This window comes from Aethalodelphis obliquidens, unplaced genomic scaffold (assembly GCF_003676395.1).
Source record: "Aethalodelphis obliquidens isolate GAN/ISIS:26980383/991018 unplaced genomic scaffold, ASM367639v1 scaffold3, whole genome shotgun sequence".
NCBI classification, from domain to species: Eukaryota; Metazoa; Chordata; class Mammalia; order Artiodactyla; family Delphinidae; genus Aethalodelphis; species Aethalodelphis obliquidens.
The window spans coordinates 66,297,947-66,325,646 of NW_020837947.1; the positions used below are offsets into that span (position 1 = coordinate 66,297,947).

The 27,700-nt window shown below is 46.7% G+C and overlaps 1 protein-coding gene across 3 annotated transcripts in view; it reads right to left on the reverse strand.

The window, feature by feature from the left end:
* The window catches only part of ANKRD6 (ankyrin repeat domain 6), a 218,659-nt gene that overhangs the window by 38,266 nt on the left and 152,693 nt on the right, over positions 1–27,700 (reverse strand). Inside the window, exons 4-13 of one of the 3 annotated variants that reach the window (XM_027090533.1) lie at positions 26,522–26,620; positions 24,794–24,892; positions 21,069–21,167; positions 19,580–19,678; positions 17,096–17,194; positions 15,784–15,861; positions 11,229–11,333; positions 9,762–9,896; positions 9,268–9,453; positions 8,655–8,807 (exon numbers count right to left, since the gene is read on the reverse strand). In XM_027090533.1, the coding sequence (XP_026946334.1) occupies positions 8,655–8,807; positions 9,268–9,453; positions 9,762–9,896; positions 11,229–11,333; positions 15,784–15,861; positions 17,096–17,194; positions 19,580–19,678; positions 21,069–21,167; positions 24,794–24,892; positions 26,522–26,620 (1,152 nt within the window). The remainder of the gene's footprint in view (positions 1–8,654; positions 8,808–9,267; positions 9,454–9,761; positions 9,897–11,228; positions 11,334–15,783; positions 15,862–17,095; positions 17,195–19,579; positions 19,679–21,068; positions 21,168–24,793; positions 24,893–26,521; positions 26,621–27,700) is intronic. The other 2 variants (XM_027090543.1, XM_027090553.1) reach the window with 2 other exon arrangements.

The window sequence follows — 27,700 nt, forward strand, 5'->3', positions numbered from 1 at the left end:
AAACACAAAAGACCCCGAATAGCCAAAGCAACCTTGAGAACGAAAAACGGAGCTGGAGGAGTCAGGCTCCCTGACTTCAGACTATACTACAGAGCTACAGTAATCAAGACAGTATGGTACTGGCACAAAACCAGAAACACAGATCAAAGGAACAGCATAGAAAGCCCAGAGATAAACCCACGCACATATGGTCACCTTACCTTTGATAAAGGAGGCAGGAATGTACAGTGGAGAAAGGACAGCCTCTTCAATAAATGGTGCTGGGAAAACTGGACAGGTACATGTAAAAGTATGAGATTAGATCACTCCCGAACACCATACACAAAAATAAGCTCAAAATGGATTAAAGACCTACATGTAAGGCCAGAAACTATCAAACTCCTAGAGGAAACCATAGGCAGAACACTCTATGACATCAATCACAGCAAGATCCCTTCTGACCCACCTACTAGAGAAATGGAAATAAAAACAAAAATAAACAAATGGGGCCTAAGGAAACTTCAAAGCTTTTGCACAGCAAAGGAAACCGTAAACAAGACCAAAAGACAACCCTCAGAGTGGGAGCGAGTATTTTCACATGAAGCAACGGACAAAGGATTCATCTCCAAAATTTACAAGCGGCTCATGCAGCTCAATAACAAAAAAACAAACGACCCAATCCAAAAATGGGCAGAAGACCTAAATAGACATTTCTCCAAAGAAGATATACAGACTGCCAACAAACACATGAAAGAATGCTCAACATCATTAATCAGTAGAGAAATGCAACTCAAAACTACAATGAGGTATCATCTCACACCAGTCAGAAGGGCCATCATCCAAAAATCTAGAAACAATAAATGCTGGAGAGGGTGTGGAGAAAAGTGAACACTCTTGTACTGTTGGTGGGAATGTAAATTGATACAGCCACTATGGAGAACAGTACGGAGGTTTCCCAAAAAACAAAATATAGGGCTTTCATGGTGGCGCAATGGTTGAGAGTCCGCCTGCCAATGACGGGGACACAGGTTCGTGCCCCGGTCCGGGAGGATCCCACATGCCACGTAGCGGCTGGGCGTGTAAGCCATGGCTGCTGCACCTGCGTGTACGGAGCATGTGCTCCCCAATGGGAGAGGCTACAACAGTGAAAGGCCCTCGTATCGCAGAAAAAAAAAAAAATAGAATTACCATATGACCCAGCAATCCCTCTACTGGGGATATACCCTGAGAAAACCATAATTCAAAAAGAGTGTTGTACTAAAATGTTCTTTGCAGCTCTATTTACAACAGCCCAGAGATGGAAACAACCTAAGTGTCCATCATCCGATGAATGGATATAGAAGATGTGGCACATATATAGAATGGAATATTACTCAGCCATAAAAAGAAACGAAATTGAGTTATTTGTAGTGAGGTGGATGGACCTAGAGTCTGTCATACAGCGTGAAGTCAGAGAGAAAAACAAATACTGTATGGTAACACGTATATATGGAATCTAAGAGAAAAAAAAAAGGTCATGAAGTACCTAGGGGTAAGGTGGAATGAAGACACAGACGTACTAAAGAATGGACTTGAGGATATGGGGAGGGGGAAAGGTAAGCTGTGACAAGGTTAGAGAGTGACATGGACATATATACACTACCAAACGTAAAATAGGTTGTTAGTGGGAAGCAGCCACATAGCACATGATCAGCTCGGTGGTTTGTGACCACCTATAGGGGTGGCATAGTGAGGGTGACAGGGAGGGAGATGCAAGAGGAAAGAGATATAGTAATATATGTATATGTATAACTGATTCACTTTGTTATAAAGCAGAAACTAACACACAATTGTAAGGCAATAATACTCCAATAAAGTTGTTTAAAAAGAAAAAGAAAGAATCTGCCTGCCAATTCAGGGCACACGGGTTCGAGCCCTGGTCCGGAAGATCCCACATGCCGCGGAGCTACTAAGCCTGTGTGCCACAACTACTAAGCCTGTGCTCTAGAGCCCATGCTCCGCAACAAAGAATAACCCCTGCTCGCCACAACTAGAGAAAGCTTGCGTGCAGCAATGAAGACACAGCCAAAAATATAAAATAGTAAAAAAAAAAAAAAAAAAAAAAAAAAAGAAGAAAAACATTTTCGGAGAAATGAGAAAATCTGAATATGGATGGATATTATGCAATTAGTGTTAATTTTCTCAGATATGAAAATGGTACTGTGTTAGGAAGGACAAAACCCTCATTCTTGGTCATTGTGCTGTGGAGTACTTAGAGTGAGGGGTCAGGACCGTCTATGGCTAAATCTCAAACAGTTCAGCAAGAGAACAAAAAGTGTGTGAGAGACAAAGCAAACGTGGCAACATAGTAACGACTGGTTGAACCTAGGTGAAAAGTGAACAAGCAAGCTATCATTTCAACTTTTCTGTATGTATGCTAACTTTCAAAATAAAGGTGGAAAAATAAAACAAGACAGACATCGTTATATTACTTTAGTGAGCAGTGGGAAACGGGTGTAAAGCACACAGACATAAAAAGACTGGAAGAAAATAAACCCAAATATTAATAGTGCTTTCTCATCATAATGGGCTCATAGGTGATTTTATTTTCCTTCCTAGTTTTCATATTTTTAAAAAATGCTCCATAATGGGTATATGTTATTTTTACAATCAGAAGCAATTTAAACATGCTCCTAAAAAATGTTAAGTCAATGCCTTTAAAGGAATCACACATCATCTGGAAGATGGTGGAGTAGAAGGACTTGCTCGCACTCCCCCTTGCAAGAGCACCAGAATCACAACTAACTGCTGAACAGTCATCAACAGGAAAACACTGGCACTTACCAAAAAGATACCCCACATCCAAAGACAAAGGAGAAGCAACAATGAGACAGTAGGAGGGGCACAATCGCAATAAAATCAAATCCTATAACTGCTGGGTGGGTGACTCACTAACTGGAGAACACTTAGACCACAGAAGTCCACTCACTGGAGTGAAGGTTCTGAGCCCCACATCAGGCTTCCCAACCTGGGGGTCTGGCAATGGGAGGAGGAATTCCTAGAGAATCACACTTTGAAAGCTAGTGGGGTTTAACTGCAGGACACTGAAAAGACTGGGGGGAAACAGAGACTCCACTCTTGCAGGGCACACACAAAGTAGTGTGTGCATCAGGACCCAGGGTAAGGAGCAGTGACCACATAGGAGACTAAACCAGACCTAACCTGCTAGTGTTGGAAGGTGTCCTGCAGAGGTGGGGGGTAGCTGTGGCTCACTACAGGGACAAGGACACTGGCAGCAGAAGTTCTGGGAAGTACTCCTTGGCGTGAGCCCTTCCAGAGTCCGCCATTAGCCCCACCAAAGAGCCCGGGTAGGCTCCAGTGTTGGGTTGCCTCAGGCCAAACAACCAACAGGAAGGGAACCCAAACCTACTCATCAGCAGACAAGTGGATTAAAGTTTTACTGAGCTCTGCCCATCAGAGTAACACCCAGCTCTACCCACCACCAGTCCCTCCCATCAGGAAACTTGCACAAGCCTCTTAGATAGCCTCATCCACCAGAGGGCAGACAGAAGCAAGAAGAACTACAATTCTGCAGCCTGTGAAACAAAAACCACATTCATAGAAAGACAGACAAGATGAAGAGTTAGGGCTATGTATCAGATGAAGGAACAAGATAAAACCCCAGAAAAACACGTAAATGAAGTGGAGATAGGCAAGCTTCCAGAAAAAGAAATCAGAATAATTATAAGGAAGATGATCCAGGACCTCGGAAAAAGAATGGAGGCAAAGATCGAGAAGATACAAGAAATGTTTACCAGAGATGAACAATACAATAACTGAAATGAAAAATAAACGAGAAGGAATCAATAGAAGAACTGAGGCAGAAGAACAGATAAGTGACCTGGAAGACAGAATGCTGGAATTCACTGCTGAACAGAATAAAGAAAAAAGAATGAAAAGAAATGAAGACAGCCTAAGGGACCTCTGGGACCACATTAAACACAACAACATTCACATTATAGAGGTCCCAGAAGGAGAAGAGACAGAGAGAAAGGACCCGAGAAAACATCTGAAGAGATTATAGTCAAAAACTTCCCTAACGTGGGAAAGGAAATAGCCACCCAAGTCCGGGAAGCACAGAGAGTCCCACACAGGATAAACCCAAGGAGAAACACGCCGAGACACATAGTAATCCAACTGGCAAAAATTAAAGACAAAGAAAAATTACTGAAAGCAGCAAAGGAAAAATGACAAATAACATACAAGGGAACTCCCATAAGGTTAACAGCTGATTTCTCAGCAGAAACTCTACAAGCCTGAAGGGAGTGGCGTGACATATTTGAAGTGATGAAAGGGAAAAAACTACAACCAAGATTACTCTATCCAGAAAGCATCTCATTCAGATTCAACGGAAAAATCAAAAGTGTTACACACAAGCAAAAGCTAAAAGAATTCAGCACCACCAAACCAGCTCTACAACAAATGCTAAAGGAATTTCTCTAAGTGGGAAACACAAGAGAAGAAAAGGACCTACAAAAACAAACCCAAAACAATTAAGAGAATGGTCATAGGAACATACATAGCAATAATTACCTTAAACGTGAATGGATTAAATGCTCCAACCAAAAGACACAGGCTCGCTGAATGGATACGAAAACAAGACCCATATATGTGCTGTCTACAAAAGACCCCCTCAGACCTAGGGACACATACAGACTGAAAGCGAGGGGATGGAAAAAGATATTCCATGCAAATGGAAATCAAAAGAAAGCTGGAGTAGCAATACTTATGACAGATAAAATAAACTTTAAAATAAAGAATGTTACAAGAGACAAGGAAGGACACTACATAATGAGCAAGGGATCAATCCAAGAAGAAGATATAACAGTTACAAATATATATGCACCAAACATAGGAGCACCTCGATACAGAAGGCAACTGCTAAGAGCTATAAAAGAGGAAATCAACAGTAACACAATAATAGTGGGGGACTTTAACACCTCACTTACACCAATGGACAGATCATCCAAACAGAAACTTAATAAGGAAACACAAGCTTTAAATGACACAAGAGACCAGATAGATTTAATTGATATTTATAGGACATTCCATCCAAAGACAGCAGATTACACTTTCTTCTCAAGTGCGTATGGAATATTCTCCAGGAAAGATCTCATCTAGGGTCACAAATCAAGCCTCAGTAAATTTAAGAAAACTGAAATCATATCAAGCATCTTTTCTGATCACAACGTTCTGAGATTAGTATCAATTACAGGGACAAAAACATAAAAAACACAAACACATGGATGCTAAACAATATGTTACTAAATAACCAGCGGATCACTGAAGAAATCAAAGAGGAAATAAAAAAATACCTAGAGACAAATGACAATGAGAACACGATGATCCAAAACCTATGGGATGCAGCAAAAGCAGTTTTAAGAGGGAAGTTTATAGCAATACAAGCCTACCTCAAAAAACAAGAAAAATCTCAAATAAACAATCTAACCTTACACCTAAAGGAACTAGAGAAAGAAGAACAAACAAAACCCAAAGTTAGCAAAAGGAAAGAAATCATAAAGATCAGATCAGAAATAAATGAAACAGAAACAAAGAAAACAATAGCAAAGATCAATAAAACTAAAAGCTGGTTCTTTGAGAAGATGAACATAATTGATAATCCATTAGCCAGACTCATCAAGAAAAAGGAGAGGACTCAAATCAATAAAATTAGAAATGAAAAAGGAGCAGTTACAACAGACACCACACAAATACAAAGCATCCTAAGAGACTACTACAAGCAACTCTATGCCAATAAAATGGACAACCTGGAAGAAAAGGACAAATTCTTAGAAAGACAAACCTTCCAAGACTAAACCAGGAAGAAATAGAAAATATGAACAGACCAATTCCATGAAATTTAAACTGTGAGTAAAAATCTTTCAACAAACAAAAGTCCAGGTCCAGATGCCTTCACAGGTGAATTCTATCACAAATTTAAAGGAGAGCTAAAAGCACCAATCCTTCTCAAACTCTTCCAAATATTTGCAGAGGAAGAAACACTCTCAAACTCATTCTACGAAGCCACCATCACCCTGATACCAAAACCAGACAAAAATACTACAAAAAAAAAATTATAGACCAATATCACTGATGAATATAGATGCAAAAATCCTCAACAAAACACTAGCAAACAGAATCCAACAACCCATTAAAAGGATCATACACCATGATCAAGTGGAATTTATCCCAGGGATGCAAGGATTCTCCAATATATGCAAATCAATCAATGTGATACACCACATTAACAAACTGAAGAAGAAAAACCATAAGATCATCTCAATAGATGCAGAAAAAGCTTTTGACAAAATTCAACACCCATTTATGATAAAAACTCTACAGAAAGTGGGCACAGAGGGAACCTACCTCAACATAACAAAGGCCATATACGACAAACCCACAGCAAACATCATTCTCAATGGTGAAAAACTGAAAGCATTTCCTCCCAGATCAGGAACAAGACAAGGATGTCCACTCTCACCACTATTATTGAACATAGTTTTGGAAGTCCTAGCCACAGCAATCAGAAAAAAAAAAGAAATAAAAGGAATCCAAATTGGAAAAGAAGTAAAGTTGTCACTGTTTGCAGATGACATGATACTATACATAGAGAATCCTAAAGATGCCACTAGAAAACTACTAGAGCTAATCAATGAATTCGGTAAAGTTGCAGGATACAAAATTAATGCACAGAAATCTCTGGCATTTCTATACACTAATGATGAAAAATCTGAAAAAGAAATTAAGGAAACACTCCCATTTACCACTGCAACAAAAAGAATAGAATACCTAGGAATAAACCTATCTAGGGAGAAAAAAGACCTGTATGCAGAAAACTACAAGACACTGATGAAAGGAATTAAAGATGATACAAACAGATGGAGAGATATACCATGTTCTTGGATTGGAAGAATCAATATTATGAAAATGACTAAATTACCCAAAGCAATCTACAGACTCAATGCAATCCCTATCAAATTACCAATGGCATTTTTTACAGAACTAGAACAAAAAAACTTCAAATTTGTATGGAGACACAAAACACCCCGAATAGCCAAAGCGTTCTCGAGGGAAAGAAACGGAGCTGGAGGAATCAGACTCCCTGACTTCAGACTATACTACAAAGATACAGTAATCAAGACAATGTGGTACTGGCACAAAAACAGAAATATAGATCAATGGAACAGGATAGAAAGCCCTAAGATAAACCCATGCACCTATGGTCAACTAATCTATGATGAGGGAGGCAAGGATATACAATGGAAAAAAGACAGTCTCTTCAATAAGTGGTGCTGGGAAAACTGGACAGCTACATGTAAAAGAATGGAATTAGAACACTCCCTAACACCATACACAAAAATAAACTCAAAATGGATTAAAGACCTAAATGTAAGGTCAGATACTATAAAATTCTTAGAGGAAAACATAGGCAGAACACTCTATGACATAAATCACTGCAAGATCCTTTTTGATCCACCTCCTAGAATAATGGAAATAATAAAAATAAACAAATGGGACCTAATGAAACTTAAAAGCTTTTGCACAGCAAAGGAAACTACAAACAAGATGAAAAGAAACCCTCAGAGTGGGAGAAAATATTTGCAAACAAAACAACTAACAATGGATTAATCTCCAAAATATACAAGCAGCTCATACAGCTCAATATCAAACAAACAACCCAAAAATGGGCAGAAGACCTAAATAGACATTTCTCCAAAGAAGACATACAGATGGCCAACAAACACATGAAAGGATGCTCAACATCACTAATCATTAGAGAAATGCAAATCCAAACTACAATGAGGTATCACCTCACACCGGTCAGAATGGCCATCATCAAAAAATCTACAAACAATAAATTCTGGAGAGGGTGTGGAGAAAAGGGAACCCTCTTGCACTACTGCTGGGAATGTGAATCGGTACAGCCACTATGGAGAACAGTATGGAGGTTCCTTAAAAAACTGAAAATAGAATTACCATATGACCCAGCAATCCCACTACTGGACATATACCCAGAGAAAACCATAATGCAAAAAGACACATGAACCCCAATGTTCATTGCAGCACTGTTTATAACAGCCAGGACATGGATGCAACCTAGATGACCATCGACAGACGAATGGATAAAGAAGATGTGCATATATACAATGGAATATTACTCAGCCATAAAAAGGAATGAAATTGGGTCATTTGTAGTGACGTGGATGGATCTAGAGACTATCATACAGAGTGAAGTAGATCAGAAAGAAAAACAAATATCGTATATTAACGCATGTATGTGGAACGTAGAAAAATGGTACAGATGAACCAGTTTGCAGGGCAGAAAGAGAGACACAGATGTAGAGAAAAAAGGTATGGACACAAAGCGGGGAAAGCGGCAGGAGGGTGGGGTCGTGGTGGGATGAATTGGGAGATTGGGATTGACGTGTATACACTAGTATGTATAAAATAGGTAACTAATAAGAACCAGCTGTATAAAGAAATAAAATTAGGAAAAAAAAGAAATCATACGTCTCTTTCCCTGACAGCCTGCCCGACATGCTCAGGGCAGAGTCTGCAGAACAGAAAGGTGTGCTGAGGTCTGATTTCATTTTCTGCCAGGACACCACGCCATTGGAAGGATGGCAACCGCTTACTTGGTGCTGGGTCTTATTCTCCATGTGCCCCAGCTTCGTGTTCATCTTATCCTGAACCGACACCAGCTCTGCTTTGATCTCCTCCACAGTTGCCTCCAACTGATTCTCCAGCTTGTTGATCAGGGGTTCACATCGACAGCCATTTATTGGGGCCTAAGAGGGAAGCCAAAAAGGAATCAATCCAAGTCGTTCGTTCCTTCTGAGAATATGTGTCTGTCAGTACACCAGGGGACCACACGTGATGGAGGAGACTCATCCCTGTGGTAACTTTGGACTGACAGGCCAAGCCTTGGCTCCGTAGACGTTAAAGAAGATTCAGAGAGTGTAACATATGGTCCCAGTCCTCAAGCTGCTTTTATCTACTATCCGGCCTCAAGATTATCTATGCAGTACCTAAGGATGGTGCAGAGAGCTTTGTAACATCCCTGTGCTCTCCAGGCCTACGTGGCAGGAGGGTACTGCACAGTTTAGGTGGAGAGGGCCAGCTGGCTTATCTTCAAAGCTCATGCCTCTGTAGTCACCACCGAAAGTGGACATTAGCCCCCAGCAACAGGGTTACACAGACACCTCGCTTACAGCCTACAGTCCTGCCCTGACAGGGCCCGGCAGGTACCTGCATCACTTTGCCGTCCTTGCCCCGGTACAGCGTGTAGAGCTGGTACGCTCTGAACTCGTGGGGGGCACCTGGGGGTGAACAGCGATGCCTGGGCCTCTTTTTAGGGTGACTGTGAGTGTGCGAGCTCTTCTGCTGTCCAGGCTGCTGGTCTGCTGGTGGGGTGGGGTCAGAAAACGCTGACGCCTGTGGGAGAGAAGGCGACAGCCACCGTGAGCGCCGTGACATCTGCGAGCCTGATGCCCAGCCGGTGGCTCCCGTCCGGCCCGCCTTGCTAGTCTCTCAGCGTTCTACGCCAGGTACGTGTCAGAAGAGTCGTACCAGCATGCTTACCTTGTGTCCACAGCCGGCCAGGGCCGAGTTCTATGCTCTGGCTGCAAACCAGCAAGCAAGGCAACTGCAGTGGCTTTTTAGCTGCTGGGCATGACGCTACCCCAGGGCCCTCCGCCAGCCCTCCTCCCAGCCCTCTTGGCAGCTCTCACGTGCCTCCTGACCTTGGGCCTTGACTTTTTCTGCCTGTTGTCCTTTGCTCTGGGCTCCGGGGAGGCAGACAGGAAATCTTCTCTGGACTCTTCTTTTCTGGGTACAGCCTGTTCACTGCTATGGGTGTCTCCTGCTGAGACACTTCCCTACAGAGGAAAAAAAGCCCAGAAACCTCTTCTACTTGATCCCCCAGCCTTTTTCAATAATGGCATAAAATTTCCCAGCCTCCATCCACTAAAGGATCCCTGGGAATCTTTTCCAATGACAAATTTCAGACATAGGAAGCACTGCTTGGTGGATTTAACTGAACACCTGTGCTTTTCCTGGTGAGTTGAATGTTTGGTTTTTCATTTATTAGGTGCCAAACTAGATATTGCCTTGGGTCTAACTCTATGTTCTGCAACTTTAGGAACGTAGTACACACAAAACACCTCAGCATTAGAGATTTTTTGGTCTTTTACGTTTCAACAAAAAGACAACGCCACTCATTCTTTGATCTTGGACCCTCACAATTCAGAGGAGAGTGAGAACCTTCTGAAATGAAAAAACAAAAAATCACATTTCTGGTCCTTGTGAGAACTTTTACAAGTTAATATGTACAATTCACACACAGGAACCAATGCGAGTTACAATGCCTTAACCCTGGAAACTGGTAAGATTTTCAAACAGAGAGAAAAACAAATAGTTGGTATAAAATTTTATGTGCCAGAAGTTGTCTCTATATCCTAGTCTTCTTCCTGGGAGAGTTGAAAGGCATGGTTCACTCCAGGGCTGCTGTGCACAGCTGTGCAAGCTGTTCACTGCACAAAGGCACCTAGCCGAGGGCACGAGTGGGGCTGAGGGAGCTGAAGTCCACCTTGGGCTCTATTCACCATACGTGCCCTGTGCTAGGCTGGTCTGCCCAGAAGGCATCTTTTGCTAATTTGCACAGAGGAGCCGTATGGGCTAGCACAGCCTCTGTTCACTCCCTAAGCGGAAGGAGAGGCAACAAGCTACGCCACTGGTCCTCCAACTGTAGTCCACATTGGAATCACCTGGAGGGCTTGTTCAAACACAGATTGCTGGGCCCCACCCCAGAGTTTCTGATCCAGTGGGTTTGGGGTGAGGCCCCCAAATTTGCATTTCTACCAAGGCTCCAGGTGACAAGCGGATCCACATTTTGAAAACCTCTGCTCTACATGATGAAGGGTGCGGTGCCAGAGAGGCTGTGCTGTCCACATGGAAGCGACAAAGCCACGGATGCACAGGGCTCGCAAATACAGCCACACAGCGTGCTGGAAAAGATGGGCGGCATGGGAGTACACGGCCTGAAATCGTGGAGAGGAGAAGACAAGAGGCCAGAAGGAAAGACGGACAAGATTTGAAGGACCCCGAGGAAAGGAGAGACAGAGGAGGGCCCGGCAGCTGCCAGATGCACCCGGAGGAGGCAGGGAGACAGTTTCCCACCCTGGAAGTGGGCGGGAGGGCTACCCCCCCACCTTGCTTTGTGCCACATCATCTCTCGGCACAGACTGAGCTCTCCTCTCTTCCTTGAGCCTCTCTCTCTTTTTCCTCAGGCTTCGCCCACGACTGAAGCGCAAGACCTGAAGGAGGCAAGAGGCATCGTTACAAACCACTGGTGTGCGGGGACCTAATGGAGCCTCCAGCCGAGCCGTGGCGGGGGGCGGGGAACCAGGCGTTCACATCAAACAAGCGCCTCTAGACCACCCACTATGCCTCCTACATCCTGTGCTGGGCGCTTAGGGTCCCAGAGACGGCAGGACATCATTCCTGACCTTGAGCTCACGGTCTAGGACAGCAACACTAACAGGCACTTAGCGATGGGCCAGGGCGTCCACGTAGGTGTGAGCAGGCCGTGCACGGCTCAGCTCCAGGGAGCATGGCTCACATAGACTAGGATGTGAACGGGGTCCCCTGGAGTGGTGCGACACAGCAGCCCTGTGCCAGGCACGGTCTATCTTGGGACACTGGACCTGATGTAGCCCATCAGATTTTCTCTTGGCCGAACTGTATCCAAGTCATATTCAAACATAACATTAATTCGAGCCTAACTGAGATGCACCTGTGAGCCATGGTACCAACCACGGGGCAGGAGTCTCTTCCCCCAAAAGAAGGCTGTGGTCTGCCCCTTCGAGGGCAGAGAGGTGGAATGGACACAGGCAAGTACACGTGGGACCCCACAGGCCCAGAGGGGCCCAGCAGCAGCTAGCTGGGGATCTTCAGGCAAGTGATTTGACCTCTCTGTGCTCTGTCTTCTCAACGTGAGAATGGGGAGCTGCCGGAATTAACCGAGACAACGTAGGTGGCCGGCGCGCCTTGGACCAGTGGTCCTTGGGGGTGTCTCCACCTGCCTGGGGGCCTTAGAGTGCTCAGCTGGAAGAGATGGTTAATCACGGAGTGCAGACCTGTGCGCTGGCGGAAACCTGCAATCCCTGGCTCAGGTCCACAGCCTTCTCCTCCAGACTCCCTAACTCCTAGTTCCAGGGTTCACCCCCCTTAAAAAACCCAAGGGGGTCCAGACGGTGAAAGCACTTTCAAGGCCACACTATCTTTCTGCAATAAAACAATATTCCACTGTCTTCTTATACAGCTAGATAAGGGCTCTCTGAAGTTCAGCCTAGTGTTTTGCATCTCAATGTCAGACTTCCTTCTTGTGTTCATTAAATTCAAGTGACACATCAGAGGACAAAAAAATCCTCCACGGGCAGTGGGTACCTCCTAAATGGAGAATTCCTGACAATACCTGCCTGCAGCTGAACCGGATTTTTAAATTATATACTCATCCCCTAAAGCCAGCAGTTCTGGAAGTGTCCAGGGACCCGAGTCCGTGAGGTTAAGATTATTTTCATAATATTACAACAACATTGGCATTTCTCATGCTCATTCTCTCATGAGTGTACTGTGGTGTTTGCCAGAAGCTACGTCAGTGACATTACAATAGACTGCAGGCAGCAATAAAAGATGTCAGAATTCTAAGACAGTAAGGACATGAGCAAACAATGTCAAACAATGCTACTCTTCTCATTTTTGTTTTGAAAAAGTTCTTTTTCACAAAATGATGCTATTTATGTTGCTACAAAATGGACTTATTTTTAAATGAATATCTTTAATATTTCTAAATTTTATTTTCAAATACGGTAATTATTGATAGATATAAACTCCCATAAACAGAGCTCTTTATGGGCCTCCGTAATATTTAAGGAAGTAAAAGGGTCCTTAGACCAAAAAGGTCTGAGAACCAACGTCCTCAGCTAAATTTTAGACTCAGTAAGAAGTCGAGTCTGATGAAGGGAAGTAAGGCCCGTTGCTCATCTGCTTTATAGACACTTAGAACAGGACACAGCTCCAGAATCAGCCTGAAATTCACTTTCCAAAGCATTTGTGAACCACATCAATCAAAAATAAGAAGTAACACTCACTTCACCCAAACACAAAATAATCAGAAAAATTCCATGCTATTAGCCAATGAAAACAACTCTGCATGGCTCACAGCCTTTCTCAGGCCATCCACCAAATGTACCATCATCAACTTTCCCACTTCACAGAAATCAGGAAATATTGATCTTAAGGCCTCGGAAAGAAGTATCCTCTTAGTACTGCTGTGAACCATCGAAATCCATGGTCAACTAGGTGCCAAGGCAAGGGGATTTCTCGTTTCAGACGAGACCATTTCTATAACCGCAGATCAACAGGACAGTATGCATGCAATTTTATGCATATTCCAAAGCTTTTTCTTTGCCACTGAAAATAAGGGTTAGTATGTACAATTATGTAAAAAAACAAAAACTTTTAAAATATCCTATTTATTTGCTATTCAATATGGGTGTGGAAAAACTAGCTTAAGTCATTTTTTTTTTAATGGAAATGCTAAAGGAGAACCACACAGGAAAATAGTCCACAAGACAGCTTTATCCCTGGGAATCGAGATTCCTGGGCTCTGGAAGATAAATGACAGGCAGGTTAAAGGCACATCAACCCTCGTGTGCCGGGGGACCCTCCATCCCACAAGACTTGATGATCCTCACGTGGCTGAGCACGGAGCTAGCTGTCCATCAAACTGCCAGGCACTGAAATGCCAGGTAACTAACGGATTCTGACACTTATATAGCACCCTGTCCTCTTTTTTTTTTTTTTTGCGGTACATGGGTCTCTCACTGTTGTGGCCTCTCCCATTACGGAGCACAGGCTCTGGACACGCAGGCTCAGCGGCCATGGCTCACGGGCCCAGCCGCTCCACGGCATGTGGCATCTTCCCAGACTGGGGCACGAACCCGTGTCCCCTGCATCGCCAGGCAGACTCTCAACCACTGCGCCACCAGGGAAGCCCCCCGACCGTGTCCCTTTTGATCTGCAAGAGACTAGCTTTTTTTTTTTTTAATCAGGATTCCCAAAGGTGATTCTGCTGAGGATTTGTTTGCAAACAGCTAGGCAGAGGTGGAGCCTTTTTCCAAAGGAGTACCCGACTCGCACCTGTCAGGAGCTCTGTGGATTTTCAGAGCCCACTGAGAAGGACCTTCTCCACAGGCAAGAGAGTGATTGATTTTGCAAGAGACAAAAATCTTAACCATTTCCAGAAACTGCTAGTTATATCAGGCATGTTTTTAAAACTTAAATGGAATCAAGGCCGTGCAGAACCCCAGGCTGGCTGGGATTGGGCCATGGTGCAGCAGGCTGGGGTCCGGACTCTCCCTCTAGCTCCCTAAGACTTTGTCTTCCTGCAGCATTAGCCAGAATAAGGTGGAAAACCAATCAGTGTTTGCTGTAAGGTAAGAGACTAGCTCTAACTGGGAAATAACCTAAATGTCTAACATTAAGGAAATGGTTTAACAAGATACTGAACAGCAACCAAAGAAAGAATATTATGCTTCCACTGTGATAAGTAACTGTAAAGACTACAGAACAGTTTCCTATTACACTTAGGATAAAGGGTGTAATACCAAAGAGTATACACATTGTGGACACAACTATATAAAAATTATGTGTCTGTGGAAGGTACTATAAACAGTTATTTCAGGGTACTAAAATTATAAATAGCTTATAAATCATCACTATTAAATTTCTTTGTGACTTAGATCGTTTCAACCTCAACTAAGATATCAGTCATCTTCTTAAATTGAATGATGGCCAATATACCATTATTTAATAAAAAATGAGAAAACTGTACGGTACTCAACTGCCTCTAGTGGACATTTACGGCTTTGTCTGCCCAGACGGATGCCTCATCCCACCTCTGTCTGGGAAATACTTCTCTTCTAACCACGTGGTCAAACGGATGCCACCATCTTCCTAAAGCACCTCTGCCCCACCTGCTCTAGGCATTTGCCCCAAGCTCGCCAATCATGATCTTCTCCTACGATGTTTTACCGTTTTTATTTATTTTTTGGCCGTGCCGCACTCCATGTGGGATCTTAGTTCCCTGACCAGGGATTGAACCCACGCCCCCTGCATTGGAAGCACTGAGTTTTAAACCACTGGACCACCAGGGAAGTCCCTCCTATGACTTTTTTTTTTTTTTTTTTTTTTTTGTGGTATGCGGGCCTCTCACTGTTGTGGCCTCTCCCGTTGCGGAGCACAGGCTCCGGACGCACAGTCCCAGCGGCCATGGCTCACGGGCCCAGCTGCTCCGCGGCACGTGGGATCTTCCCGGACCGGGGCACAAACCGGTGTCCCCTGCATCGGCAGGCGGACTCTCAACCACTGCGCCACCAGGGAAGCCGCCTCCTATGACATTTTAAACTGGAACTTTTCCCTGGCTGGGAAATTATGATTCAGGAAACTGGTTGTGACAATGATCCAGCCACAGAGAGAAAATGATGCCCATGGATGAGAACAGCCTGCTGGGCCTGAGATCTCTGGTTCCAGGTATCCTGGAGGCTCATGTGGATTCCTACACTTCCTGCTGCCTGGACAGTAAGCCCATCTGTCCCCTTCTTAAGTTGGTCTGAATTGGCTTCAGTAGATGGCAACCGGGGAATCCCAACGACCCTGCTGACCCCGCATAATCAATACAATGGAAAATGCAAAAAATCCTACCTGGGGCGCTTTAGTGAGGAGGAGAGCAACTTCCGGATTATTGTGGTAGCGGGCAGTCTCCAGTGGAGTCCGGCCTGCCTAAGGAAAGGCAAAGGGAGGACCAGTGAGTACGGAACAGCAGCCCCATGCATGCACAGCCCAGCGGGGACAGCTCTCCCAGGAACTAGCAACCCGGTCACACCAGCACCTACACATGTGCTCAGCAAAACACAACCGTGCATGTGACATGGTCCTGCTCTCGAGTCTCATCCATCCAACGGGGAGCCCAGTCACACCTGAGGACACAGGCACACGGGGTAAGTGCTGACCAGGTGAGCAGTAGGTGTTCTAAGAGACAATGGTCAGGGGCACTGCTCACCCAGGAAGGCTTCCTGGAAAAGGGATTGAGGGAGGTAAACAAAACAAAACAGATGGGGTCAAGGTGGAACATGTCACTTGAGAAAACACAAAGCATCATAAAAAACCAGCCAAGCAATACATCTTCCGGGAGTACAATGGAGAAAACACCTGGAAGGGCGGATCAGGGCCCAGCCACAGAGTCTCAGGAACTGGACTGTGAAAAACATTTAGGAAGCTATAGCCACAACAGAGACTCTAGAGAGATTAAAGCCCAGACCAGGAGTTGAAAACAGTGGGATTCAAAGGAAGGGAAAGGTGCTCATGGCATCATGGGAGAGGTACCACCAATCCAGGTACTAGAGCTGGGAGGGGGGACTACCAGCCTCGACACCCCCAACTCCCCAGACAACTGTTCCACCCCCAGTGCCCCACGAGTCTGTGCAATTTCAGGAGCACAGAGATCACAGGCCAACCTCGAGGAAGAGAGGGTGCCTGAGCTGGTGCCTGCTATAGGATGAGAGGGGGAGGGGAGGAGGGAGACACTGAGAGAGAGGGCGTGAGAGAAGGTGATTTTAGAGAGAAAGCAGTTGGAGTTTTGAGGAAGATTAGCCTGGTGGCCATTTTTCTGAGGACTACATCTGTTTAAAAGGCCTGGAACTCACTTTCGGTAACATCCACTTGCCAGTTTACTTACACACCCCTGACCCTTTTTCATGCCAGGACATGCTCGCTGAGTTGTCTGAAGATGAGCCCTCAGGATTTGTAACTCGTGGGGCTGCTGAGAGCAAGGGTCCCCTCAAGTCCACCCCCGCGGGCCCCAGGATCGTGGGGTCAGTGCCGCCGCATGGTCTTCCCGAGCGAACCTGGGTGAGGCTGTGCTCTGGAGTCCGCAGGGGGTGGGGCAGCAACAACAGGCCCTGATCCAGAAAGGGGTGGGAACACCTTTAGAAACCACTGTTGCAACTCCACTTACGTTATTGACAATGGTCCCATCTGCTCCGGCTTCCAGTAGGATTTTAACCACCTTCTTGTGATTTAGGGCAGCAGCAATATGAAGTGCTGTGTCTCCAGCCTGAAATTAATAAGAAGAAAGCCGGCTAAACCCCATCGGATCGTGGCCCACAGGCCTCTGGCGTTTTAATTCCATGGCCTGGCGGTGGCTTTTCAAACTAAAATCTGTCTTAGACTGACTGACCTTGGCTAAAGTGTTATGTGGTTCTTTTATTATTTTTAACTCAATTCATTTTTTATTTTTAAAATTTATTTTATTGAAGGATAGCTGATGTACAATGCTGTGATAATTTCTACCGTATGGCAAAGTGATTCCATTTTATAAATATATATATTCTTTCATGTTCCTTTCCATTATGGTTTATCACAGGATATTGAATATAGTTCCCTGTGCTATACAGTAGGACCTTGTTGTTTAAATGTGGTTCTTTTGAAAGAGACTCTGCAACTGAATGAACTTATGCACGAATACCACATTCCTTTCTGAGTGGAGATGCCAGAAATCACAGGACAGGATTAAATGCAGGGGGCAAAGTCATGCTGGGCCTGGGTTGCTGGGAATGGTGAGACCTGACCTGAAAGGCAGGATCACAGGCAGGTAGCCAGGAGCTCTGGACCCTGTCCCTCTGCCCAGGCAGGGGGTGGGCAGAGAACCCCTTGGTTTCTGAATTAGAATGAGCAGAAGCTTCAAAGATGGCTACTTGCACAGGCCCTGGAGTAATATCCCAGCCCTGCAGCCATCCTCAGGGATGTGAAAGGGCCACCTGGAATCATCCTGCAGGCCAGGGTGTTTTGTTTGGGTGGAGTCACTGAGAATCAGTATTCGCTTAACACCAGATGTTTTCAAACTCTAACCAAATAGCCTGTAAGTTTTCTGTTGTTGTTTTTAACAAAAAAATATTTCAATCAACTGTGAAAGAAGGCTATGTCAAATGCAGCTTGGTGGGCCAGTTCCACATGCAAACTGTTTTTAATTCCCAAACAGAATGACATAAATAAGTCAGACCAATATAGAAGTGAAATCATTCATTCGTTCCTGGCAGGTGAACAAGTAAAGCATGAAAATCCCGCCATCCCAAGGCCCTCCTTCTCTGGTAAGTAGCCGAAGAAAGCGTTCATTTCATTCCTGAGTCACCTAGTTGTGTGTTTTGAGGGAAGCCCTGGAGCAGTGGTTTCCAGTCTCGCCTGCTCATTGGAATCAGCTGGGAAGCCTTAAAAACTACTGATGCCTGGGTCCCACACAGACACTGATTTAACTGGCCTGTAGTGTGGCTTGGGTCTGATGATTTCCCAAAGCTGGCAGGTGACTGTAATATACCACCCAGGTTGAGAAGCAGCACTGGTTGGCGAGGGCTGTTTGGGGTAACCTGATGAACCTAGAGTCCATGGCGACGCTGGAGAATGACAGAATTTAGCTATTTTATTAGGTCAGTGGTTCTCAATCCTGTCTGCACACTCAGGCCAGCAGCTTTTTAAAAATACCATTGCCTGGGCTTCCCTGGTGGCGCAGTGGTTGAGTCCGCCTGCCGATGCAGGGGACACGGGTTCGTGCCCCGGTCCGGGAAGATCCCACATGCCGCGGAGCGGCTGGGCCCGTGAGCCATGGCCGCTGAGCCTGCTTGTCCGGAGCCTGTGCTCCACAACGGGAGAGGCCACAATGGTGAGAGGCCCGCATACCGCAACAAACCAACAACAACAACAAAAAAATACCATTGCCTGGACCTCACCCCAAGATGTTCTGATCATTTATATTGGGGTGGGACTCAGGAATGGTATTTTTAAATCCTGTTGATTCTAATATGCGGCCAGGGTCAGTAACCACCATTATAGGGTATTTTTAATCTGAATCACAATCTTTTTTTTTTTAATTTCAGATTTACGTACCCAAACTCAGAAAAGTCAAACAATGCATTACTTAGGTATAGGTATCAATAAATAACAAGACAACTTTTTAAAAATCCACGTAACTACAAAAATCACATTTCCACAGAACACTAATAATCACAGATTTCAAAACCCCAGTATATGGCATAGATACTGATCAGGTGCCGAACTTTACAGAAAAGAGAGACTCCCCCAGCTCACATAAAGGTGGCAGTTCAGGTAAGAGAACTCAGGAGTCATGAGACACCTAACGCCCTTCCTTATTTACTAAGCCACTCTTTCTTGTGGGTTTCCTTTTTAAAAATCACACTAAAAACAAAACCCACAGCAGGATCTCCAGAAAATGTTCACTATGCAAATGTGGTGATATGAACTGGAATGCTAAGGGCATGCTTTCTCCAGGAGGCCAGATAAACCAGGGCCACAGGAACTCCATGGGTCCTGCAAAGGCCAGCACTGGCCAAGTCCCAGGCTGGGAAAGGACACCGCCCCCCAGCAGCCTCTGCTCCCATCTGTGCCAACACACCTGCAGGTTAACCATGGGGAGGACACATGCACTGACCTGGTTCTTTTCATGGACAGAACAGAAAGCACTGAGGAGGAGCTTAATGATGGACAGGTGATTATAGCGCGCAGCAACGTGCAAACAGGTGTCGCCTGCCTGCGGACAGAAATCAAACTCTAAGCACAGTCTGAGCAGTTACAAAACAGAGAAGATAAAAAGAAAATATCCTTTAAAAGCTGGCAGGCTAGCATATATTCTTTAGAAGGTAACAGCCTGAATTGTAAGCATCTCCTTTATCACAGACGCTCACTCCACAACTCACAGCCCTTTTCTGTCCGCAGCCCTGCTTTTTCCCCACCATGCAGACTGTTTCAGGTTTCGTACACTGGATGCCTGCTCCCCATGAGACCTTCGCAAGAGCTAAGGGAGGCTCTGCTTAGCTGGCATTTACTAAGACTCAGCTGACCCCAGCCTCTCCTAAGACCCGAAGGCTCTGGAGTAACCTGATTAAGACCAACAGCACTGCTTTGGAAATGAGACTTTCCCATCACAGATCCATCATGGCTGAGAGGGCCAGGAGAGCAGGGTGAGCCGTTGGACTTTAAGAGCATGTACTCTAAAAAATTCAAGTGCATCCCATTTTAGTTGGACCCCAGTATCCCATGGGGAGCAATGTAGTCTAGGGAGCTGATGAGGAAGCAATCGTTGAGCATAAAACAGGGCATTCAGAAAAACTCGGGATCAGGACTTTCCTTAGTCCCGCTCCCAGAGAGAAAACAGAACTGGAGACAATGTGGTGACCTTCTGCAGTGCTCCCCTGGCGTTTCCAGTCAAGCTCTAGTTCTGTCTAGAGATGCTGGCCGTCAGCACAACCTTCTCCCCCCGGATTAAGAAGAAACCAAGCTCAAAGCTGAAGTTCAGAGCATTCTCAGAACCACTTTAGATGAGCCTGCCCCCAGTCAGAGGGGCCCCGGCTAAAGCCATTTTTGAGAGAAGCCTCAGATTCTCTTGTCACATGGCTGAGACACGGGCTTCATGAAGGAAATGCAGCTCTGTGGAGGGAGGAGGGATACCCACGGCACCTTGTAGGTCAGGCACCTCTAAGAACTACTGGCCCATCAGCTCGTCCCAAGGATGCCTCAGTAATGGATTTGTAGACGCCGGGCATGGAGCATCAGAAGGCCTCCCGGGTATAGCATCAACCAGTATTTGCTAAGAGTTTTCAGGAAGCCTCTGCGGGCAGAGGCTTCCTGAAAACAATTAGCTTCGTTCCTAAACTCATATGGGAGACACCTGCTGTGCGCAATAAAACAGACTGCAAGGCTGAGAGGCAAGGGAGCAAGGATGGGAGAAAAGCAGTGTTTCCGAGTGTTGAGTCCTCTTCCCATCCCCCTAAAGGACCCCTTAGGAATTAGCAAAAAATGAATACTTTCTCGGCAGCCCCCGAACCCTTTTTACTGTCTACATGTGAACTCTAGCATGCTTGCAGGGTTACTTTCCGAGGCGACATGAGACAGTGCGGGGGAGGTCGGTTTTGTCCACCCACGTTATTTTTGAGGTCGGCGCGGGAGCCGCCCAGCAGGAGGACGCGTGTGCTCTGGGCGTGGCTATTCTGGCAGGCCAGGTGCAGAGCCGTGTTCCCCGCCTGGGAGGGAAGCAGACAGAAGGAAGCACACGTTAGCAACCCCTCCTCCGCGGGCCCTTGCCGGGGCCCGAGGCTTACTCACAGAAGAGTCAAGGCTCACGTTCTCTGCTTCCCGATCGGTGGTCCCAGGGATTCAGTGGCAAGAACATTTAATTGGGAATCCAAACGGGCAGAAGAGTCACATCACTCATAGAAACCTTGGTTCCAAGATCCTGGCTCTGCCACTTAACTCGTTGCAAGCTACTGGGCAAGGCTCTTAATTGAATTCCTTACCTGTAAAATGGAGCGTGACTCCTACATGCTGAGGCTGTGAGGATTGATTCGGAGAGCCTAGGGGAGCATCTTCTTAATGGCAGAGTGCTGTGCACGTGCACGAGGTTGTTCCTCTTAGCGACAAGAGGAACACAGAGGAGAGCCGTGTTAGGGTGGCTGTTGGTTGGCTACCCTACCAACAGGGTCAGGAAGGCAAACAGGCCACATCCGACACTGCAGGCTAAAGGTTAACAGAATTTGCAAGCCTTTTTAAATCTTGGGTTTTTCTTGAAACATCAAAATTTGAACTACGGACAAGGCCTCCACCCAACAGGCCATAATACAACTGCATCTGTCACTTCCCACACAGATGGAGACCCTCTTGCTTTTGGACTCTACCTTCAAGGTCAAAATGGCAACCAAAGGTCAGAATCATGTCCACAGTAACGTTGCAGAAAGAATTTTTGACAAGAGAACTCTTTGAAACTATGGGAGTAAGGCCTGCAAGGCTGCTGCTAACCCCTAGAAAAGCAACAAGAGAAACAGGCAACGTGATTTGGTGTCTGCCTGCAAGGACTCAGGAGATTAAATACATAAGCTCAATGTTTGTTCTGCTGAGCTTAAAAGCTGCGTCAGGCCTGCAGCTGCGGGCTCAGAGCTATCAGCCTGCCTGTTTAGGGCTTTTCCCTGGCCTGCTTTACTCCTGTCTGGATCACACAGCACTGTCTGCCCATACTCAAGGATGGTTTATATTCCTTCCCTTTAAAAAGACGAACGAGTTTTTAAAAATAAAGGGAAACTGTGTGCTGCTGGGTCACTCACTCCCCTCTCACCACCTTAGCTCTAACCAGCCTGGGCAGTCTTCCTTCCTTGCTGTTACCTCCAGGAACGTGGTGAGTTCTAAGCCCGAGAGTTGCGGGAGCTCGTGCGTCAGTCATCAACCCGCGGCTGCAGTCTGGAGTCACCTGGTGGGGGGGCCTTTAAATAGACCAGTGCGCAGACGCAACTCTGATGGCCCCGCCCCAGGGGGTTGGGCCAGGCCAATTGGGTGTAGGCACTGAAAGGCCGGCATGCTGGGAAACTCCGCCCCCAACTCAGGGCAAAAAAACGGTACAGCTGGTCACCCCAGGCCTGGTCATCAGGTGGGTTTGGTTTTCTCCCCTCTCCCCGTGTTTTTAAAGTTTCCCGGGAGATTTTAAAGCGTAGCCGGGTAGAGAACCACTGCTAGCTTAGTCCTCCAAAATGAAGGGTCTGCCCGTGTTTTAAACACTCCGCTCCCTGTGGCAAGGCTCAGGGCTTAGCTTGGTATGATTCTCAGTGCACATAGAGAAGGTTGTCTCAAAGCTGCTGGTTTCGTGGGAGTCATTAAATGTGTTGAATAAATGACTGAAATAAAAGAAATCTGATGGCTGTAGAAATATACCAAAATTTACTTTGCCAATAAAAAAAATCAATTATGCTGAAAAGCATTTGGATGAAGAAAATGAAAAGACATGGGTTAGAATACAGATTATGGTACATCCATACAATGGAACGTTACTCAGCAATAAAAAGGAATGAACTAATCACACATGAAACAATATAAGACTCTCAAAACCACTGTACAAAGTGAAAGACGTCAGATGCAAAAGGCTGCAATGTCAAAACCTGAAATTAAAAACAACTGTGACCTAGGTAGATATACATAGCAGGCATTTTCCCCACCCTGAGTAATGAGTACTGATCTCCCAGACAAGGGCTGCTATACTTTGCCGAGTAAGGACCTTTCTTATACAACGGAATATTATTCAGCCTTTAAAAAAGAAAGAAATCCTGTCATTTGCAACAACATGGGTGAACCTAGGGCAATACACCAAGTGAAATAAGTTAGGGAAAGACAAATACCGTATGATTTCACGTCTACGTGGAATCTAAAAAAAAAAGATGGACTGGTAGAAACAGAGTAGAAAAGTGGCTGCCAGAAGCTGGGGTGTGGGGAAATACACAGAGGTTGGGAAAAAGGTATAAACTTTCAGCTGTAAGATGAACAAGGCCTGAGGATCTAATGCATAACGTGGTGACCACAGCTGATAACACTGTCTTCTATAATTGAAGCTTGTTAATTGGAGAACTTAAATGTTCTCACACACACACAAAAGGTAAATATGTGAGGTGATCAATGTGTTCATTAACACCTGGGAATTATCAAATCATCACGTTGTACACTTTGAATATCTTACGATTTTATTTGTCGATTATACCTCAATAAAGCTGGGGGAAAAAAAAAGAGAAGGACCTTCTAGAGGCTTCCGCAGAGGCTGTGGCTGGTGCAGAATGGAAGTCCCTCTTCTGGGACGGCACCTCACCTGTGCTTCCAACAGCCCCTGCTGCTTTATCTAGAGAGAGGACACATGGCTTCCCACACAATACTTTTGGGGCCCTGCAGGGGACAGGAGGGAGCGTGGTGGAGACCCACCAGGGCTGGTTTACAGCCCTAATTGTGTCACAAACGAATCACGTTATCTTACAAAAGACTACTAGCTCCCAGCTTAGGCCTCCCTATCCATTAACTGGAAACCACCTACTTCGAGTTGGTATAATGTTCCAGACCATGTACCACCTGGAAGAAATGGAGAGCCACCAGCGTGCCAGGCAGTGAGCCAGGCATTACTGGAGGTGTTACGATGCATGGCTTGCTGCTTTCCTCAAGCTTTCGGCCCCTGAGGGAACCATGAGAAACATCTCACCAGTCAACACAGCACAGAGCTGTGTGCAGTCCAAGAGAGCCCGCTAAAAAACCGCCCGATGGGCCTGTGGGGACTGGGCTGGAGGTCAGTGGGCAGCAAGGAACAGGGTACCCCGAGGGAGGGGGCAGCGGGAGGGGATGGTGAGCCCACACTGCTGTGCAGGAGGTACAGGCCAAGCTCTCCCAGAGAGACAACAGCAACAGAGGCCGAGGCCACTCTGGGGAGGCCCCAGGCAGATGGGCCAGTCTGCTGTGAAGCTTCTAAACTAGTCCAGGGACACACTAATAACGAGCACGGAAGGAGAGGGACGGAGGAGAGAGGGGTGACAGAGGACAACGAGAGAGGAGAGGCTGCTGTCCTTTCCTGTCCCCGCAAGACAGGGCTGGCCCCCTCAACCGCACACTCATAGACCGACGGGACAGCAGGGAAGCCGCAGCGCTCACGGGAGGCCGGGGCCCCAGGTAGGTCCTCCTCCTCCCCACGTGGACCCCGTGCATCGCTCCCACCGAGGAGCTAAAAGCTTTCAATTCCCACCAGGTTCCGCGGCCCTGAGCCCTCGCCCTGCTCAGGGAGAGGAGGCTCCCACCGGGAAGGCAGGCGGGCGTCCTCACCTGTGGCCGAGGGGATCTAGCACCTGCCGGGCCTCACCTTGTTCTTGGCAAGCACGTTGGCTCCCGCTTTAACGAGCAGCTTGGCAGACTGGCTGAAACCGTGCCAGGACGCTTCATGCAGGGCCGTGTTCCCGTCCTGGGGAGCACACACAGGAGAAAGCACATGAGCTGGGCCCGATCCGTCTCACTGCCGTCAACAGAGCACACGGTACTTCAGGGCACAAGCAGGGGCCTTTCTCCGCCGGGGCTTCTCACCTGAACCACAGAACCCAGGCAGTGATTTGAGTGGTCAGTTTCTCCACTCTTCCAGAAACGGTACCTAACAAGTACCGTTCCAGGTGCGTTCTAGATTTAGGATGTATTACAGTGGATGACTTCAGGCATTAGGGCTTGAGTCTCTCCGGGAACCCAGGGTGAGAAAGGCGCCAGGGCCCATGCACAGCTCATATGTAACAGAAAGTAGCATCAGGAGATACAATGCCCCTTTCTCCCCACATCTATGGCCCCTGAGGGCCTCCTCTGCTCTGCTCTGGCCCCAGAGAGAACCCTGCAAAGGTCAGGCAAATGAAGAGTCCAGCTTCACAAGTTCCAGGGCCCCAAGGGCAGACAGGTAGATTCCACTGCTCCTTTTTCTTCCCCCAAATCTAATCTCTCCCAGTTTAATCCAAAAGCCTCAGGGCCCCAAACAAATGAGCAGGCACTGAGAACAGTGATCTATCTGTAAATAAGGTAAACGAGTGTCCTCAACGGGTGGTTTTTCAATAGAAATCAACCCATTAAACATAGCTTGTATTTGCTTAACTTACTATTAAAAGAAGACATATTAAGTGCAATGAACTGCATGGGGTGGGACCTGGGATTAGGGGTGAGGGGACGGGGGCACAGAGAGGAGAGATGGAAACGCCCTCCTGGCTGTTCCAGGCCAGGCACAGGGCCGTCAGCTGGGGGCAGTGCAGGGACAGTGTCCAACTGCGCCCAGGCTCTGGCTTAGACATTCATTCAACACAGTAAGCCACGGGCCTGACATTGCTGACACCCACAGGGGAAGTCTAGGGTCTCGAGGGCTGTACCAAAGGCCAGGTGATGGGAATGGTGGTGGCGGATATGTGGCCCGGAAGCAGGAAGCAGAAGGAAGAGTGAAGGGGGTCCCGGGTGGGAACACTTCTGGGTGCTGGTAATGACCTCCTTCTTGAGGTGGGGGCTCACACAGATGAGCTCAGGCAGTGCAAACTCACTGAGCTGCACACGTATTAGTTGTGCACCTTTCTGTATATGTATGTTACACTGTAATAAAAGGTTGTTTAAAAAAAGTGGACAGAGGCCAGATTGCACTTAATTGCAAAGTCCTATGTTTTAAGATGGTTTGACAATTTAAAAACACTATGTCATTGGGATTTTTTAAAGACTTGATTTTGCTTATTTTCTCTTCCAGTGTAGTTTAAATAAATTAACTCACTCCGTTATCTTAAAAAAAAAAAAAAAGGAAACAGGCTGGGGCACATCCCTTCCCCCACCCAGGCCTCCAAAGGTCACTAATTCTAGACTTTTTTTCTTCACCATTTATATTTATGTGGTTGCCCACTGCTGCCACAGAACAGAGGGATGAGTTTTTTAAAAATTCAATATCAGATACTCTTTCAGAGGAACCCTGGGACGATTTCCTCATGTTAAGGCATGAGAGCTGACTCAGGAATGACAGCATCTCACGAGCTCAGCAGGTCCCAAAGAGGGTCCTCAGGCTGACCCGTCCCACTTCCCTCCTCACCTTGTCCTGTCGGTCCAGAGCACAGCCCTCCTGGATGAGCACCGCGATGACCTCGGTGTTCCCCACCACCGTGGCCCGGTGCAAGGCGGTCTGATCCCCCTGCGGGTGGTGGGGAGACAGGGACAGCAGTCAGCCCTCCCCGGCCCCTCACCACTCTCTCCCTCCCTCTACCCGACACAGGGACATCCCCATCACCGCGCGCCAGCCGGGCTTGGTGGGCTGGTTAGTAGACAGTGCATGCCTGGAGAGTCATTTTGTTCACAAACTCAGTGGTAACCCTAAGCCAACTGCAGAACAGCCCTGGGCCACAGAGCCGACCTCTGGATGAGGGCCACGCCAGGGGACGGCAGTGTGACTGTCACATCTGTGAAGACTGGGTCAGCGGGCTGGGCTGTGTGCTGTGCAATGGAACCAGCAATGCCTGGAATCTCTACTCCCTGCGGAGGCCTCCCGTTCCCCAGGGTCAGAGGACTCACTGGCCTGCTCTGTCAGCTAGTGGCACTCACGACCGGACAGCGGGTGTACGTGTTGATTGGCCCTGGCCTAGAGCAATGCAGGGGTTACGCTAGGACATCTGAGGAGGCCAGGGGCTCAGGCTGTCACTGCACGTCTCTCAGAAGCCTCTTCTGATGTTTAAGGACAGCATCCTCGCTGATTTATGCTGCATTTGACCCCCATCTCTGTGATCAGATTCCTGGGATTGCTGACCTGCTTTTTCTCTGTCAGGGCGCCAAAGGGAACTTGACTCTTCCCCTAATTGCAGTTGAGAGAAGGACTAAAATCCCCAGAAGTAAGACCGTCAAGTCTGTAGCAAGAGAGAGTTCTGAAGTCTCTGAGGGCACATCTTATCTCTGACAGGCACTCAGGATATCAAGTCCAGCCTGGGGCGCAGGCTTGAATGGGGAGATGCGTGAACGGTGTGGAAAACTCCTGGTGGGACGGAAGGGGCGCAGGGCAAGGGGGTCAGGAGATGTGCGTCACGCATAGCCTTGGGAGACACCTGTCAGCTTGCTGGACTTCAGGTTCTTCACCTGTGAAAGGAGGCAAGGTCCCTCCCTGCCCTTCTTGGGGTCTATGATGTGGTTGGCAAGAGTTTTACATAAACAGTTTTCTGGTGGAACACTGGAGGGGCAAAGGACATGCCCTGGGGCACTCCTGGTCCTTAGCTGGAGAGAGGAA